The sequence below is a fragment of the Oryctolagus cuniculus genome, chromosome 16 (genome assembly GCF_964237555.1).
Source record: "Oryctolagus cuniculus chromosome 16, mOryCun1.1, whole genome shotgun sequence".
Taxonomy (NCBI): Eukaryota; Metazoa; Chordata; class Mammalia; order Lagomorpha; family Leporidae; genus Oryctolagus; species Oryctolagus cuniculus.
This window is the reverse complement of record NC_091447.1, coordinates 61,617,395-61,631,879: the sequence shown is the minus strand read 5'-3', so window position 1 is coordinate 61,631,879 and position 14,485 is coordinate 61,617,395. Positions and strand designations below refer to the sequence as shown.

At 58.8% G+C, this 14,485-nt stretch overlaps 1 protein-coding gene across 7 annotated transcripts in view; it reads right to left on the bottom strand.

The window, feature by feature from the left end:
• Positions 1-14,485, bottom strand: part of BRD4 (bromodomain containing 4) — an 81,276-nt gene that overhangs the window by 6,635 nt on the left and 60,156 nt on the right. For 6 of the 7 annotated variants that reach the window (XM_070058790.1, XM_070058791.1, XM_070058785.1 and 3 more), the window contains exons 7-12: positions 14,183-14,311; positions 10,566-10,775; positions 9,917-10,116; positions 9,284-9,579; positions 8,606-8,716; positions 75-127 (exon numbers count right to left, since the gene is read on the bottom strand). In XM_070058790.1, coding sequence (XP_069914891.1) covers positions 75-127; positions 8,606-8,716; positions 9,284-9,579; positions 9,917-10,116; positions 10,566-10,775; positions 14,183-14,311 — 999 coding nt within the window. Of the gene's footprint in view, positions 1-74; positions 128-2,093; positions 4,254-8,605; positions 8,717-9,283; positions 9,580-9,916; positions 10,117-10,565; positions 10,776-14,182; positions 14,312-14,485 lie in introns of those variants that run through there. The other variant, XM_070058792.1, reaches the window with a different exon arrangement.

The following is a 14,485-nucleotide window of genomic DNA, read 5'->3' as shown; positions in this document are numbered from 1 at the left end:
GAGAGCCAGGGTTTCCCCAGGCAGGGGTTGAGGTAGGGCCCAGAGCCTGGAAGACACCTGTGAGCCTCGGTTACCTTCTTCTGGTCCCTTCCGGGATGCCCCTTCTTTTTCGACTTTGGAGCCATTTCTGCAAAGGGAAAAGAGAAGCTGGTGAGGGAGGCTCTGGGGGAGGTGGCCAGGAGCTGGCTGTGGTGCAGGAGGGCTGGAAACAAGGCTGCACGCTCAGGAGAGGGGCTGGCGACCAGACTGGGGTCAGGGACAAGGTGGTGGTTGTTGGGGAGGGAGGGGATGTACATGGTACCGCCTGCCCCTTCTCCTACTGGGAGCCCGGGCCTCAGGAAGCTTCCCCCCACCCACTCCACGAAAAGATGATTCCTGGCTGCTGAGACCCTGCCCCAGCGCCTCCCCCTATGCTTGGGTTAAGACCCACTGTGGTGACCGAGTGACCGCACGCCCAGAACCCCGACCTACTCTCTGCCCTGGAACCACCTGTGATGTTGGAAAGGATTCCACTCTAGTTACAGCTGAGAAAAGTGAGGTTTCTGAGAAGTGGGAGGACTTGTCCAGGGTCACACAGCTTAAAACGGAGCCATGATGCAGCCTCCAAGCCCCTCTTCTCCACCCTCCAAGAGGAAGCAGAGATGCTTGCGGTGGGGCTGAGGGAGACCAGGGGTGCTGGTACGGGGCACGGCCTGGCCACAGATCCATGGGACTGGCCAAATGGGCATGTGCCCCTCCACCCCAACCCCCCCTCCAGCCAGGGCCAGCCTCCCCAGTGACCAGGAATCACCAGCACAGGCGCTCACTGCCATGGCTGGTTGGAGGTGGACGGCACTGGCCAATTTCTCCTTCTGTGGGGTTAGGGGAAGACGGATCTCCAAGTCCCTGCTTTGGGACACAATGCACGGCACTGGGCCCCAGGGATTCCTCAGGGCCCGCACCTGGATGTGCCTGTCTCTGCAAGCTGTGTTGGGGTGTGTGTGTGTGTGTGTGTGTGTGTGTGTGTGTGTGTGTGTGTGTGCAGGGTGTGAGCACTAAGGAATCCCGGCAGCTGGAAGTCCCTTGCCACACAGGCTGGGAGGGCAGGTGCAAGGCTGTCCATCAACAAGGCTTGAGGCGGGCACCCACGGCAGGATGTCTCTCGGATTCCTGACCCTGAGAGGCACCTCGTGGCTTTGCCTGGTGTCCCCTGAGCTCCCTGCCGCCGCCAAAGGAACGCATGCTTCGCCCGAGTCCAAGCTACCTCGGCTCGGAAGCTGCCCTGGGGAGGACGGCTGTGCGGTGTGGCATGTCACCAAGGGTGCCAAGAAGGGACCTCGTGCTCCATGAGAGTCCAACACTCCATGCACAGACAGAGACGTGGACACGGACCTCAGCAGCTACACAGTCACATCCTCATACAAGAGGCAAGAGGTTGCTACTGAGGACACCCAGATGCCAGGGTGCTGGGTTACTCTTGTGGGGGAAGGCGGGTCAGAGGCACGGCCAGGTATATGCGCAGGACCAGGGCAGCAAAGGCCCAGAGGGACCCTGCACCCCAGAGGCGGTGCCTCAGCAGCAGAGACCACTGCACCAAGGGAGCAATCCCCAGCACCGAGATTCCAGCCCACGAGGATGATGGAGCCAGGGGAACTGGGGGAGGGGCAGCCGCTTGCACGCTGGGCACACCTTTGAGGGGACCTGGGGGTGTGGGGAGGGGCAGCAGTGGAAAGCTAAGGGAGGAAGCATAAAAGTAGGGCAGGTCGTCCCAGCCCCTTGGAGCAGGCGTGGGACAGGGTGCAGAGGCTGGCAGGGTTCCAGGGAGCATGTCGAGGATCCCCAGCCTTGTCTCCAGGGACCCTCAGAAATGCTGGGGCAACCTGGGGGCAGGGCAGGCCTAGAGGTAGGGGGAGGGAGGTGGGAGGCACATGGCAGACCCTGAGGACCCGGCCAGTGAAGGGAACGGCGAAGACCAGCGGGTGCTAGAGGCCTGCTTGGGGCAGACCGGCCCGAGCTGTGGTTCAGGATTACCAATTAGAAAGACAAGACAGGAAGTGCACAAGCTTCACGACACACCAGCCCCGACACCCCCACACAAAACTCTCTAGAAAGGGTTACATGAAGATGGCCTCGAGTACTGTGTGATCTTTATTCCATGACAATCTTCAACTCAACACAAACGTATCTTTACATAGGATGGCAAATTGTACAAAGAAATAAAATGTTTTTCGTAAAATCTGATCAAAACACTGATTTCCCCCACCCCGCCCCCATCCCGGCCCCTCCAGGAAAGGAGACAGATTGGAGGGGTGAGGGCAGGGCAGAGCAGAGCAGAGGCGCCCTCCCTGCCCCTCCTACGTGTCCTCCTCAGGACCCACCGCCAGCTGGTCCATGGAGGCCTCTGGCCGGCACCTCCCGCTGCCTCCACCCAGGAGGCTGCCAGCGATAGGAGTGGGTGGGCAATGTCCCTTCTGGCTGCGTTCCTGGGGGACAGTTTACATCTAGAGACCTTTCAAGTTCAACGAGCCCTGAGCGTTCTCTGCCAGATGAAGCCCCACCGCAGGCAGGAAGCAAGGGACCCCTGGACAGTAAAGGCCCAGGGTTCCAGCTGCCCGCACGCACATTGGCAGGGAGGGGCGGGGCGGCCCGGGCGCCAAGATACTGTGGGAACACAGGCTGCCATTTGGTCCGAGACAGCAGGATCTTCCCAGAAAAACAGTGCCAGCAGCTTCCCAACCGTCCTGTGGGAGCCTCCGGGCATTAAGCCCCCCCAGTCCCAGCCCAGCCACATTTACTGGGAACACATCAAGCGCAGGCCACAGGGCAGCTCGCCCAGGGGAGGCCTGGGCAAGTGGAGAGCATCGCTGCAGGTATGGGGCAGTGACAGCTGCCGAGTCTCAAAGAACAAGAGGAACCGGGGTGGGGGTGGGGAGCTGCTGCCCATGGCCAGCAGTCGCACCGCCCCAAGCCTGCTTCCAGCTCCTGGACGGGCCAGGAAGACAGAAGTGCCTCTGAGAAGTACACACGAACTACGCTTTCAAAAAGGGTGGGGGGGGGAGAGAAAGCCCCCAAACTGCAAGATGCTAATCCTGAGGGGACTTCTCATGTCAGGCAGTTTTCTGCTGAGATGCTGGATTCATGACCAAAAAAGGGCCGATATTTATTTTTAGAGCAAAAATGCCTATCCGGAGCCTCTGGGAGGGCTTGGATGATGCGGCAGCCCTCGCCTGCCCCAGCCCCAGTGCTGTCGGCTTTCTAGGGAACTGAAGACTAGGAGCACGCTCACGCTGGTTAATGGCCTGCAGAGACATGCACAGGACAGCCCAAGGCAGGGGCGGGTGGGAGCATGACCACCCTGGCTCGCCCGCCTGCCCTGACTCCGACGCTGGGGGTTGGGGGATGCACGTGGTGAGCCCAAGTGGCCCGCCGAGCGAGGCAGCTCTGCACACTGCAGTCAGGGTTAAGGAGCAGTGGCTTCCAGTTTCCTGGGAGAGGACAGGGCAGCAGCCCAGAAGTCCTTTCCCTAACATGCCTTGAGAAGAGGCCAGATAATCTGGGGGCAAAAAAAGGCAGCCAGGCCACTCAAAACCTGTCAGAGACACACGGGAACAACAGAGATGAAGGAGGACTCCAGGAGGCTCTGTGAGCATGGCTGGTGACAGTCCCCAGCCGGCGGAGCTGCAGGGACACCAGACAGCAGGCCTGGGGCAGGAACAGCCCCACCAAGCCTTCGAGGACCCAGCTGGCCCCACCTCTAAGGCCCCCACTCCTCTTTTGGGAACGCTCGGGAGGTCAGTTTCTTCCTCATGCGGAGTGAGAGCTTTCCTGGGCTAATGGCACTGCTAGGTCCGAGAGGGAAGCACTTAGGGTCCGGAGTCCCAGAAAGAGAGGGAGGGGACGAAGAGAGAACACACACTTGTGATCAGGCCTTGCACACGGAGCAGCACCACATGTATAGGTGTGTGTGGGGGGGATTGTCATCACCCACCAGGGTGGGTGCCTCCCACCCAGATGACCAGGGAGGCTGGGCAGGGCAGCGGGCAGTCTTTACACAGCGGGCAGCAGCCTCTCCCGAAGGCGGGAGCAGGCGTGTGCTGCTGGCCATTAGCTAATCCACCCCAGGGGACAGGCCCGGGCTCTGAGGAATTCCATAACTTGATGGAGTCCTGTCCCTTTCACAGAAGAAATATGAACTTAAGCTATAGCTCGCTGGGAAGGAATCTGGAACTGAAGACCGTTTTATTAAGAGTCCGTGTCCAATGATTAGGCGGGACCTACATAGAGGGAGAGAGAAACCAGTGTGAGAGAAATGGTGTGGAACGCGCCACTCAAGTCACAAGAACAGAAGAGAGCTGCACACCGAGCCGCCTTCTGAGCCCCCGTGGCTGCCAGTGCACAAGGACAGGGCTGCAGATCAGCAGCCCTGCCCCTGCCCGGCCTGCGGTGGAGACAACCACCTCCCCTCAGCAACCTTCCACACCTCTCGACTGGACAATTGCTGCCACTATGCGCGCCCCGTGTGCCTGTCTCAGCACACACTGCACGCCCTGTACCACTCCTGAAGCTGTGCGTTTTGAGTTTGTGAGGTGGCCCTGCTCCGTCCCACCAGCCAGGTTCATCAGGCCTGCCAGGGGCCTGCCGAGTTGGAGCTGAACCCAGCGGGTCACCTGTCTTCTGGGCCCAGGCTGATGCCAGCCCTTGCTTGTGGCCTGGGAGAGGGGAGAAAAAGGCCCGAGAAACACGGCCCTGGGTGGCAAGAGGGGATCATCGTTGTCCCCTGTGTTCCCCCAGATCCCAAACACAAACCAACCGCCACAGACTGTTGAAGAGAAACAGACACAGACCAAGGAGAAAGCCTAGGGACTTCTTCCCTTTTCCAGGGCATTCAAAATAGCTCCCTGGAACAGGGAGGGGCACTGGGCCGGTTCCCACCCACGCAGCAGAGCAGACGCCTGTGCTGGAGTTCTGGATGCACTGACACACTACTCCCTACTTCCTGGCACGGAGTGCGCATGGGAAAAACCCGCCCATCCTGGCCTCGCACTGCGGGCCACATTCCATGAGGCTCACCCTCGCCTACTGTGAAGCCCTAGAATCCCTCCAGCTGCAACTCCTGCACATGTGTGGGGGTGGGGGTGTCACCTGGCTACGCAAACAGGCCAGTCCACCCTGCCACCCCTCGCCAGGGGCCTCATCCCTTCCCTGAGGATGGGTGCAACACCTGGGAGCAGGCAAGCAGGAGGCCCTGAGACGTGACCGGCTCCCGAGACTTGGAGCTGGCCGTGTGTAAGGCCCCCTGGCCTCTGTTTGCACTTCCCAGCTCAAGTCTTTCCAAACAGCAAGCATTCCTTTTTCCCTCGGAGCTATTAAGAGACGCCCACGTGTTCCAGTCCTGGGAAAAGGAAATCAAGAGACTAAAATAGCAGCACTGTGCTCCTGCTGCAATGAGAAGACCAGGCCAAGGTCTGAGCCGTCTCCTTGGACCCCACATCTCGGTCCAGCAGCTGGGGATGTGGGCTGCTCCTGAGGGGACACAAAGTCTCATGGCCACCTCTGCCAACCAACACCTGATGCAGGCATCTGGGAAGAGCTAGCTGTGAGAACGTGATGCATGCAAGCTGGAGGGAGGGGCTCTCTCCCTGCTCCGTGGGCCAGGCAGACCTGATCCTAGCACTGGCAACAGGGAAGCTACAGCTCTGCTCCCAGAACACCTCAGAGGGCAGTCCAAGGGGAGAACCATGGTGTCCTCCTCTGGTCACCCAGCCCAGTTCTGCAGGCGCCCTGGGGTGGGGGCAAGGGTAGAATTTGGGCCCTACCGCTCATACTGAACTCCCAAGCAGCTTCAGGCTGTGCGCAGAACCACAGCTCAATAAGGGACCACAACCCAAGTAGGAGCCAGTTTCAGCGGGAGTGGTGGCACCGGGGGACGGTGCTTCGTGCTGCCTGGGCAGGGGTTGCAGAGCAGCCCCACATCCTCCAAGTCTGTGCACGGCTTCCCTGCACTGCAGCCCGACTGCAGAGGACCAGCCCCATGCCCCCATCAGTCAGTCCATGGACAGCTGCCAGGAGGGCTCCTTGGACCCCTCCCCCCAACCCCCATCAACCCCAACCTAGTGCCTCTCTTAAGTTTCTTTTGGCGAGTCCCTTCTCTGGGCCGTGTCAGCAAAATTGACCCTCAATACAAGTGACAAAAATAAGCCCTTTCAGGAATTTCGGCTCCAAGCCAAATGGAAACAGAAGAACAAGGAAGGGGAAACAATTAAGCCCCAAAAGACCAAAGGGAAATACCTTCAGTGGCCCCCTACCCAGCCCCATTCCCGCAAGGCAGGGCTGCCTTGGAAGATGGCCGCAGAAACTGGGGCTGCTGGCCCCCACCCTGGCCCCTGCCCCAGGAAGAGTGCAGAGTCTTGTGCGGGAGGGATTGGTGGGGTCCACACAAACATCCCACCCGGCAGGCCCCCTCCTGAGCAGCTGCCCTGCAAGAGCTCCCGGCACACACGGGGCCAAGGGAAGCCCTGCTGGCCAGGACCTCAAAGACAAAAGGGATCTATCAGGCAAAACCCAAGGTGTGGAGGCCAGCTGGGAAGAGGGACTGGGGAGGCGCAGGGAGGGGTGGGGTGGGGGTCTGAGCGAAGGCAGCCGAGCGAGCAGCCAGGGCTGGTTGCTGGAGCCTGGGAGCCTGGGAGCAGGCAGCTCTGAGACTGTAAATCTCACCCTCCTTCCCACTAGGACAGCTGTTCCCAGGACTCTCAGATTACTTGTTGCACAATCTTTCCACTTTCTTTAAAGTGGGGGAAGAAATACAAAAAATAAAAAATAAAATAAAAAACCTCTGCAGCAGCAGAGAACTGCTGGAAACACACGGCGGCCCTGGCAGCAGGCAGTGGCAGGAGGAGCCTGGGGCACTCCGGCAGGAGCCCACACACTGGGCCAGGGCTACGGGGCCAGAGACAAAGGCTGCAGTCACAGTCATGCACTCGCACTCGCAATCCGGGCCTGGCGGTCACATCCTCCCCCCTTCAAAAGGTGATGCATCAGATCAGGCCCCCTGCCAGTGTCAGCTTTGGTCACTTGGATCTTCTAAAGAAAAGGCTGCAAACCCCCTGGTAGCAAGGAATGGTGAGAGGGGCAAAAACCCAGGGGCAGGCAAGCACAAGGCTTGGTCGGGACTGGAAACGGAAAGTTAGCGGCCACCAAGAATGCTAATGGGGTCCAAGAATACGGCCAGTCACTATACCCTCCTGCTTGGGGCCAGCCCTGCCTTCCCTGCAGGGTGGGGGCACAGCGCTCCCTGCTGGCTACAACAGCACTGGGCTGGAGAACAGTGATTAAAAAAAGAAAAGGGGTGACTGGGAGGACAGCACACTACCCACTGCAGTCTCTGCACCCAGCTGGTGTCAGAGGAGTACAGAACAAATGTAGCTTAACGGGCTGCACCTCCTCTTGGTCCATGTGAAACAAGGTTGTCCAAGGCACTGGAGACCCAAGAAGCCCTGAGCACACTCCAGGCTCACAGGGAACTCCTCCCTTCAACCTGCGTCTTCCTTGGCACACACCCTGGAGCCACAGGGCTCTTTCCAACTGCTGTGCAGGGGCCTCTGGGCCTTCCTGGGCACCATTAGGTCATTTCCCACGTGTGCAGATTACCTGGGGGGTGAGCACTCACTCCCAGTGAGAATCACAGGGTAGAGGCATGGCAGGTCCACAGAAGAACCTGCCAGCAGTCTGCTGCCCAAACACACATTTCCCACCAGGCATCTCCACACCTCAGCTCACCCAGGGGAGCGTGCCTGAGAGCCTCCGGCTGGTTCCAGGGTGGGGCGCAGGCTTGTCTGCATGTGGCAACCCTGCTGACCCTAGAACGCTCAGCTCTGCCGCACAGCATAGCTGGGCAATGGGCCTGTGGGCCGTGGCTTCTTTCCTGCCCTCTCTGCCAGGCCAGCATTGAGCATCTGCTCCCCCTGAGAACAGTGAGGAAAGTGCAACCCCCACACGACTACCCAGCTCCCGACACTGCCACCTGCCCCCACCTCCTGCCCCGAAGCTGCTACTTAGAAGGTGGGCTCCCTTCCTTGGAAGGGCACTTGGAAAAGGAGCATGGAGAAGACTGTTAAGAGGGGCAGGGTGTGCTTGGCCAGGTACATGCAGAGTGAAGAGCAGACAGGAGCAGCCAACGCAGCAGGGAGCACACCCAAGGGAGGGGAGCAGACGGGCCTGTGAGGGCTGTCACCTGCAGGGGGCTCCAGGCCTGCCAGTCTGGCCCAGCACCTACCCTGGAATGCAGCTGTGGTACAGGCAAGAGCACGGGGTGTCATCTCCTCTGGGGTGGGAGGCTGGGCAGGCTTACACCAAGGCCAGTGACTCCATCTGGGCCCCACTGCCCACAGTTCTCACGGCCCCGCCCCCTGCATGCTCCTACCCAGAGCTCCTCCCCAGCCAGCTGGGGCCTCAGCAGGGACAGTGAGAATGGCCCAAGCTGCACAAACCCCAGGGAGGAAATGGACAGATGCAAAGGCCCAGCAAGCTCTCAGGACCACTGTCTCTGGGCTCCTGATAGCCAGCACACAGGACCGAGCTGGCAATGGGCGCAGGCAGGGAGGTGGGAGGAGTCTAAGGAGATGCTCACCTGTCTCGGAGTCTTCACTGTCCGAGGAGCTGGACTCGCTGGTGCTCTCCGACTCTGAGGACGAGAAGCCTTTCATCTTGGAAGAGCCAGCAATCACGTCGACTTTCTCGGCTGCAATCCAAACAGCACAACTGGGTCAGGGAGGGACAGCCCAGAGCCCCGGGGCTGCTGTTGGCTACGGCACGCCCCACCTGTCTGGAGGAAGAACCAGCTTTGGGAGGCCTGTGCCCTGCCGGCCAGCATCCGCGTCCCTGCGCTCCAGTGGCCCCACATGCCCCAGGGTTAGGGTTAGGTAGCCTGCTGCCTGCCAGTGGGAGACCTGGCTTATGCTAGAACCCCAGGGCCCTTCCAATGTCTGAGATGCTGCCTCTGTGGGCAGATTCGGGAGTGGTTTCCCAACGTGAGGCAGGTGCTGCTGGCCCATTCTGACACAGCTACAAGGAGGACCCAAGGGGTCGGGACTAAGACTGTGCAGTGCCCTTGCTTGGACTCTGAGACGAGGCACATGTGACACGACAGACACCGGCCATGCCGGCACTGCCTCAGAGCCAGGACTTAAGAGGAAGACTCAGTGGATGACCACCGCTGCTCTCAAAGCGAGACTTGAGATGGGCAGGGGGTGCTAACTGAGCAGATGCCCACGGGAGACACACCCCTCACCCAGAGGGGCCTGGGCACCTTGAGGTTTCCTTTTCTTCCGCAAACAGGAGGTGACGTAGCGCTCCAGCTCCCGCAGTGTGGACGGCTTCAGGGTCTCAAAGTCGATCTCAATCTCATCGGGGTTGGAATTCTTGAGCGAGGGCTCCCGAGACTGGATGATGTGCACCACGCGGCCCAGCTTCTCGCCAGGCAGCTTGTTGATGTCCAGGCTCAGCTGCCGCTTCTCCTCATACGACATGGGCTTGCACTTGTCCTCCTCCTCTGACTCATACGCGGGAGGGGGCTTGCTCTTCATGGGCGCTGGCTCCTTCTTGCTAGGAAGGGACGATGCAGACACCGTCAAGAACAGGTCACACATTCTTCCCCGTGTGTGTGTGTGTGTGTGTGTGTGTGTGCTGGGGGGGGCTGCCCCATACCCGACCCCACCACTCGTCACAGGAAACAGGATTCGGGCAAAGGGCTCCTAGGGAGCAGCCAACAGGGACAGAAGCAGACTGCCGTCTAGGGGCTGCTCAGGCCTGCTCTCCTGTGGTCCCCGCTCCCGCCCACAACCCTGGCCAAGCACTGGCAGCTGTGAAGCTTCGCCCTAGAGTGAGGGGCGGTGCACAGCTGGGTCCCGTGTCCCAGCAGACGGCTGCGTACTGCACAGACCTCGCGTTGCTGTTGCTGCTGTTGTTTTTCTTCGTCTTCTTGGGAGGAAGTTCCTTGGTTTTGCTTTTCTTATTTTCCTCTACTTCCTCTTTCTTTTTGTGCTTTTCTTTCTTCTTTTCCTTCTTATCTTTCTCCTTTTTCTTTGGTTTGTTCTGCTGGGGCTGTGAGAGGGCTGCGAGCTGCTCGTGCACGGCTTTAAGCTGTGGACCACAGAGGCGGTTAAGAGCCCTTCCTCTCTCCTGAGCCCAGCGGGGTAGAGGAGGCTGGCCTTGAGCTGAGACATGCCATGTTAACCATAACCACATTCCCTCAGCTCCAAGGCCTGCCAGTGTCTTCCCTGCTAAACCCCCAAAGCCACCCTGGTCCCAGGAGGGTCTCTAACAGGCTGGGCAACAGGGCACAGAGGTATTGAGTACCAAGGGTCCTATGACCAGTTTGTAGGGAGAGGAGCAGCTAGGCACCCCCAGGAGAGACGAACCACCTAGCTCAATTTCTCCTTCTACACGATGGAAGAATCTAGAAGATTCACTGTTGCCAAAAATCAGCCATGCCCACTAACATGGGCACACCTAGCTGACCCCTCCCCAAAGGGAAAGACCACAACCCCAGTGGGCACTCTGCTCACACAGGAACAGACGCAGGCCCTCACCTGCTCCTGGAGCTCGGCCAGCCGCTGGGCTCGCTCTTCCTCCGAGTCATCGGTGGAGCTGTCACTGTCTGAGGAACTATCGCTGCTACTATCACTGGACGAGGGCGGGGCTGCAACCTTGGTCGGGGGTGGCACTGCTGGGGAGGACACGGCCACCACCGGCTCCTCGGGCTCATCTGGCATCTTGGCAAAGCGCATCTCAAACACGTCCTGCAGAGGGAAAGCCACGCCCGTGAGAGCTGCTGCACACCCACACTGCGGCCCAGCACTGCCTTGGCCTCCTCATCCACTGGGGTCAACGGGAACTGAGTGAAGAGGGTGAAAGGTGGCTGTGTCGTCTCCCACTAACAAGGTAGGGAGAAAGGGGCTGGTTGAGGCCCTCTGGGAGCACATCCAACACTCTTCTCTAAAACTCACAAGAGCAGGGGATCCTGATGTGACCAAGGATTCCTTCCCTGGGGGAGACAGTGGGCAACCAGCCCTCATCCCCACCCCCACCGGCTGAGGTCCTCAAACGGGAGACTGTATCTACCTCCAGTTCCCCTACCCACTCCAACAGGGAGCAGGAGAGCCTACATTTGAGAGCTCATGGAAGCAGGAACAGCCATGTGCAAAGGCCCTGAAGCAGGAGCGTGTCTGGCACTGAGTTCACTGCCGAGTCTCCAAGTCCTCTTCCTCAGGTCAACCCTGGAGTGCCTGACTGAGCGGGTGCCCTTGTTGGGGCCAGCGTGCTGTGAGTGTCTGTCTCCCAGGCATGAAGTGCTCAGAGAGCACTGACTTCCTGCTGTCTGCTCAGAAAGGAAACCCTGAGCAGGTCTGAAAGGCAAGGTTGGAAGACACACGGGAGGCAACGACCTCTCTGAGGAGCCGCAGTACAGCATCTGTCTGGGTGCCCAACCTCCTCAGGGCAGCTGCCAGACAGCACTGCCTGACTCCCAGTGGCCCTGCCACTGCACTGTGACATGCGGGTGAGGGCGGCACTTCTTTGAGGTGCGCTTGCGTTCCCAAGGGGGCTCCTGGCCCTGGCCCTCCAAAGGCCCCAAGAATAAAAAGGGCTGGTGCAGTGGTGTAGTGGGCTAAACCTCTGCTTGAGGCACCAGCATCCCGCCTGGGTGCCGGTTTGAGTCCCAGCTGCTCTCCTTCTGACCCAGCTCTGCTATGGCCTGGGAAAGCAGCAGAAGATGGTCCAAGTTTTTGGGCCCCTGCACTCGTGTGGGAGACCTAAAGAAGCTCCAGGCTCCTGGCTTTGGATATGCTCAGTTCTGGCTGTTGTGACCATTTGGGGAGTGAACCAGTGGATGGAATATCTGTCCCTATTTCTCCCTTTCATTGTCTGCAACTCTCTCTCAAATAAATAAATAAATCTTAAAAAAAAAAAAAATATCGAAGAGCAAGGAGCCGGACAGGAAGCAGCCGGGATGAGAAACTAATGGGAGGCAGGGCTGGACAGTGAACCCCCTGGCCACAGGGCTGGGCTTCCTGGGCGACTCCCTGCCCTTGAGGAACAATCCAATGGCAAGGGGAAGGGGAAGGACAAACAGACACGGGAGCAGACAGAAGGGGCCCTAAGTGCTAGGGGCTTGGAACCAGGAGAGTTGAAAAGGTGTGCCGAGACTCAATGAGGACAGCACCAGGCGGACTGCTGTCACCTGGGTAGATCTGGGGCCCAGGAGGGAGGACGACGACCTCCAGGAGCACCTACAACCCATACCCCTGCAGGAAATGTGGCTCGGTCACGCTGTGCTTCCGGGCTTCAGCACACCTTGCTGGTTTCAGGGTAGCTATTCCAGATGGAAGGCTGGACAGGGTCACAGGCCTATAATGGATGCAAAAATCTTCCTGCCCTTAATCAATCAAACATGCTCAGGTGCTAGGAGACTTCAGGAACTCAAGACCCCCAGACCAACCAGCCCTTGAGCCAAGGGCCAGAGCTGGAGACCTTCAGTGGGGGTGTGGACACAGCAAGTGGTGGGGCCACAAGTGCCAGGTGCTGGGGACACAGCTGTGACGCCACCAAGACCAGCCCAGGGACTCCTGGCTGGGTCTGTGACATCTTCCAATGCCCAGAATTCTGAGGCAGGAAGAGGAAAATGAAGTGGACCCCCTCCCATATGACTTTCCGTATGAACTCCATTCTTGGGCACAGCCCAGCGAAGACAGCAATTGATTAAGTAGCTCCCAACCCATCTCAGGTGAACAGAGCCAGGGCTCTGTTCCTTCCTCTCACCAATAAATAACCCAACTCCCTAAACCACGCAGGCACAAGAGAACCTCAGAGAGAGGACAGAAAAACAAGGACCGACGTCCCAGCTGCGCAACTGCCTTCCCAAGAGAAACTGCCCAGGAATGCCCGCCTTGTCCACTGTGCACAGTCCCTGTGGCACCCAGGATGAACTGCAGTGGCCTTGCTACAGGTTAGCTCCACTTCTGGGAAGGCTCATCCCACTCCCAGGAGGAGGGGAAAAAAAGCAAAATCAAAAAGCTACCTTTGTCAGAGAAGTCCAGATTATGAGAAGGCGACAGTTCCAGAAGTTTCAGTAGAGGATGGAGCAGACAGACACAAAAACCAGGACAAGAGCAGCAGAATGTAGAGTGTGTACTGTTTTGTTTTCCCTTTCTGACAAACTGCCTCAAAAGAGCAACAGCTCGTGGGCTGGTCAGGCTGCTTCCGGGAGGGCCAGGAGGGCCCATGGAATTTGGGAGGTTTTCTCCAGCGGCTGGGAGGCACACAGCGGAGAGCACCACTGCCACTGGGTGGCTGAGAGCAAGAACTGCAGGAAGCTAAAGAGCCTGGCTCCTTTCAAGGGGAGAAGACCTGAAGGCATGGGGGAGGAAGGAGGGACCGTCCTTACAAAGACAGCAGGCAGCCCCAAACTGAACAGACAGCACCCCTCTGAAAGATCATTTACATGGGCCATGCTTGGCCCGCTCAGACCTCCAGAGCAGGAGCAGTAAGCCACTGACCCTGGGAGAACAGGCTGGGAAGTGCCAGCATCTTTCTTTCTTTTTTTTTTTTTTTTTTTTTTTGACAGGCAGAGTGGACAGTGAGAGAGAGAGACAGAGAGAAAGGTCTTCCTTTGCCATTGGTTCACCCTCCAATGGCCACCGCGGCTGGTGCGCTGCGGCCGGCGCACCGCGCTGATCCGATGGCAGGAGCCAGGAGCCAGGTGCTTTTCCTGGTCTCCCATGGGGTGCAGGGCCCAAGCACCTGGGCCATCCTCCACTGCACTCCCTGGCCACAGCAGAGGGCTGGCCTGGAAGAGGGGCAACCGGGACAGAATCCGGCGCCCCGACCGGGACTAGAACCCGGTGTGCCGGCGCCGGCTGCCAGCATCTTTCTATACACAAGTTTAAAAGGCAGATTATAAAAGTACTAAAAAAGGTTGACTTTCTACAAATCTTGCTACCCAAAGATAACCGCTGCTGAAACTTGGTATGTACTTTTCTTTTTAAAGAAAAAGAAGTCAGTTTACATATTTATGCTACAATCCGCCCCCTTAGCCCCCATGCATGTGCGCACCACCCAGGACTCCCAAAGCCACGTGACCAGACCAACTGACAGAACCAGAATCCGCTGTGGCCCAGAAAGGCCTGCCTGTGCCCTCCCCAGGCCTCACCTGGAGCTTTCGGGCCATTGCCACCACCTCGTGGTCAGGAGGGTTGTACTTGTAGCAGTTGGAGAACATCAATCGGACATCAGCACCAAATTCCTGAGCGTCTCGGTACTCACGGGCCTCCAGTTTAGACTGGAAAAATAACACAGGTCCCAGTTAGCCTCAGCATGGAGGTGCCAGGGCTGCACAGGACAGGTTATCCCCCCAGTTCTCGGCATGAGGCAGACCAGGAGATCACTCACCACCAAGCCTCAGGTCTGAGAACTGTTGTGCTAGTGTCCCAAGCCCACCCACCTGGTCGTAGTG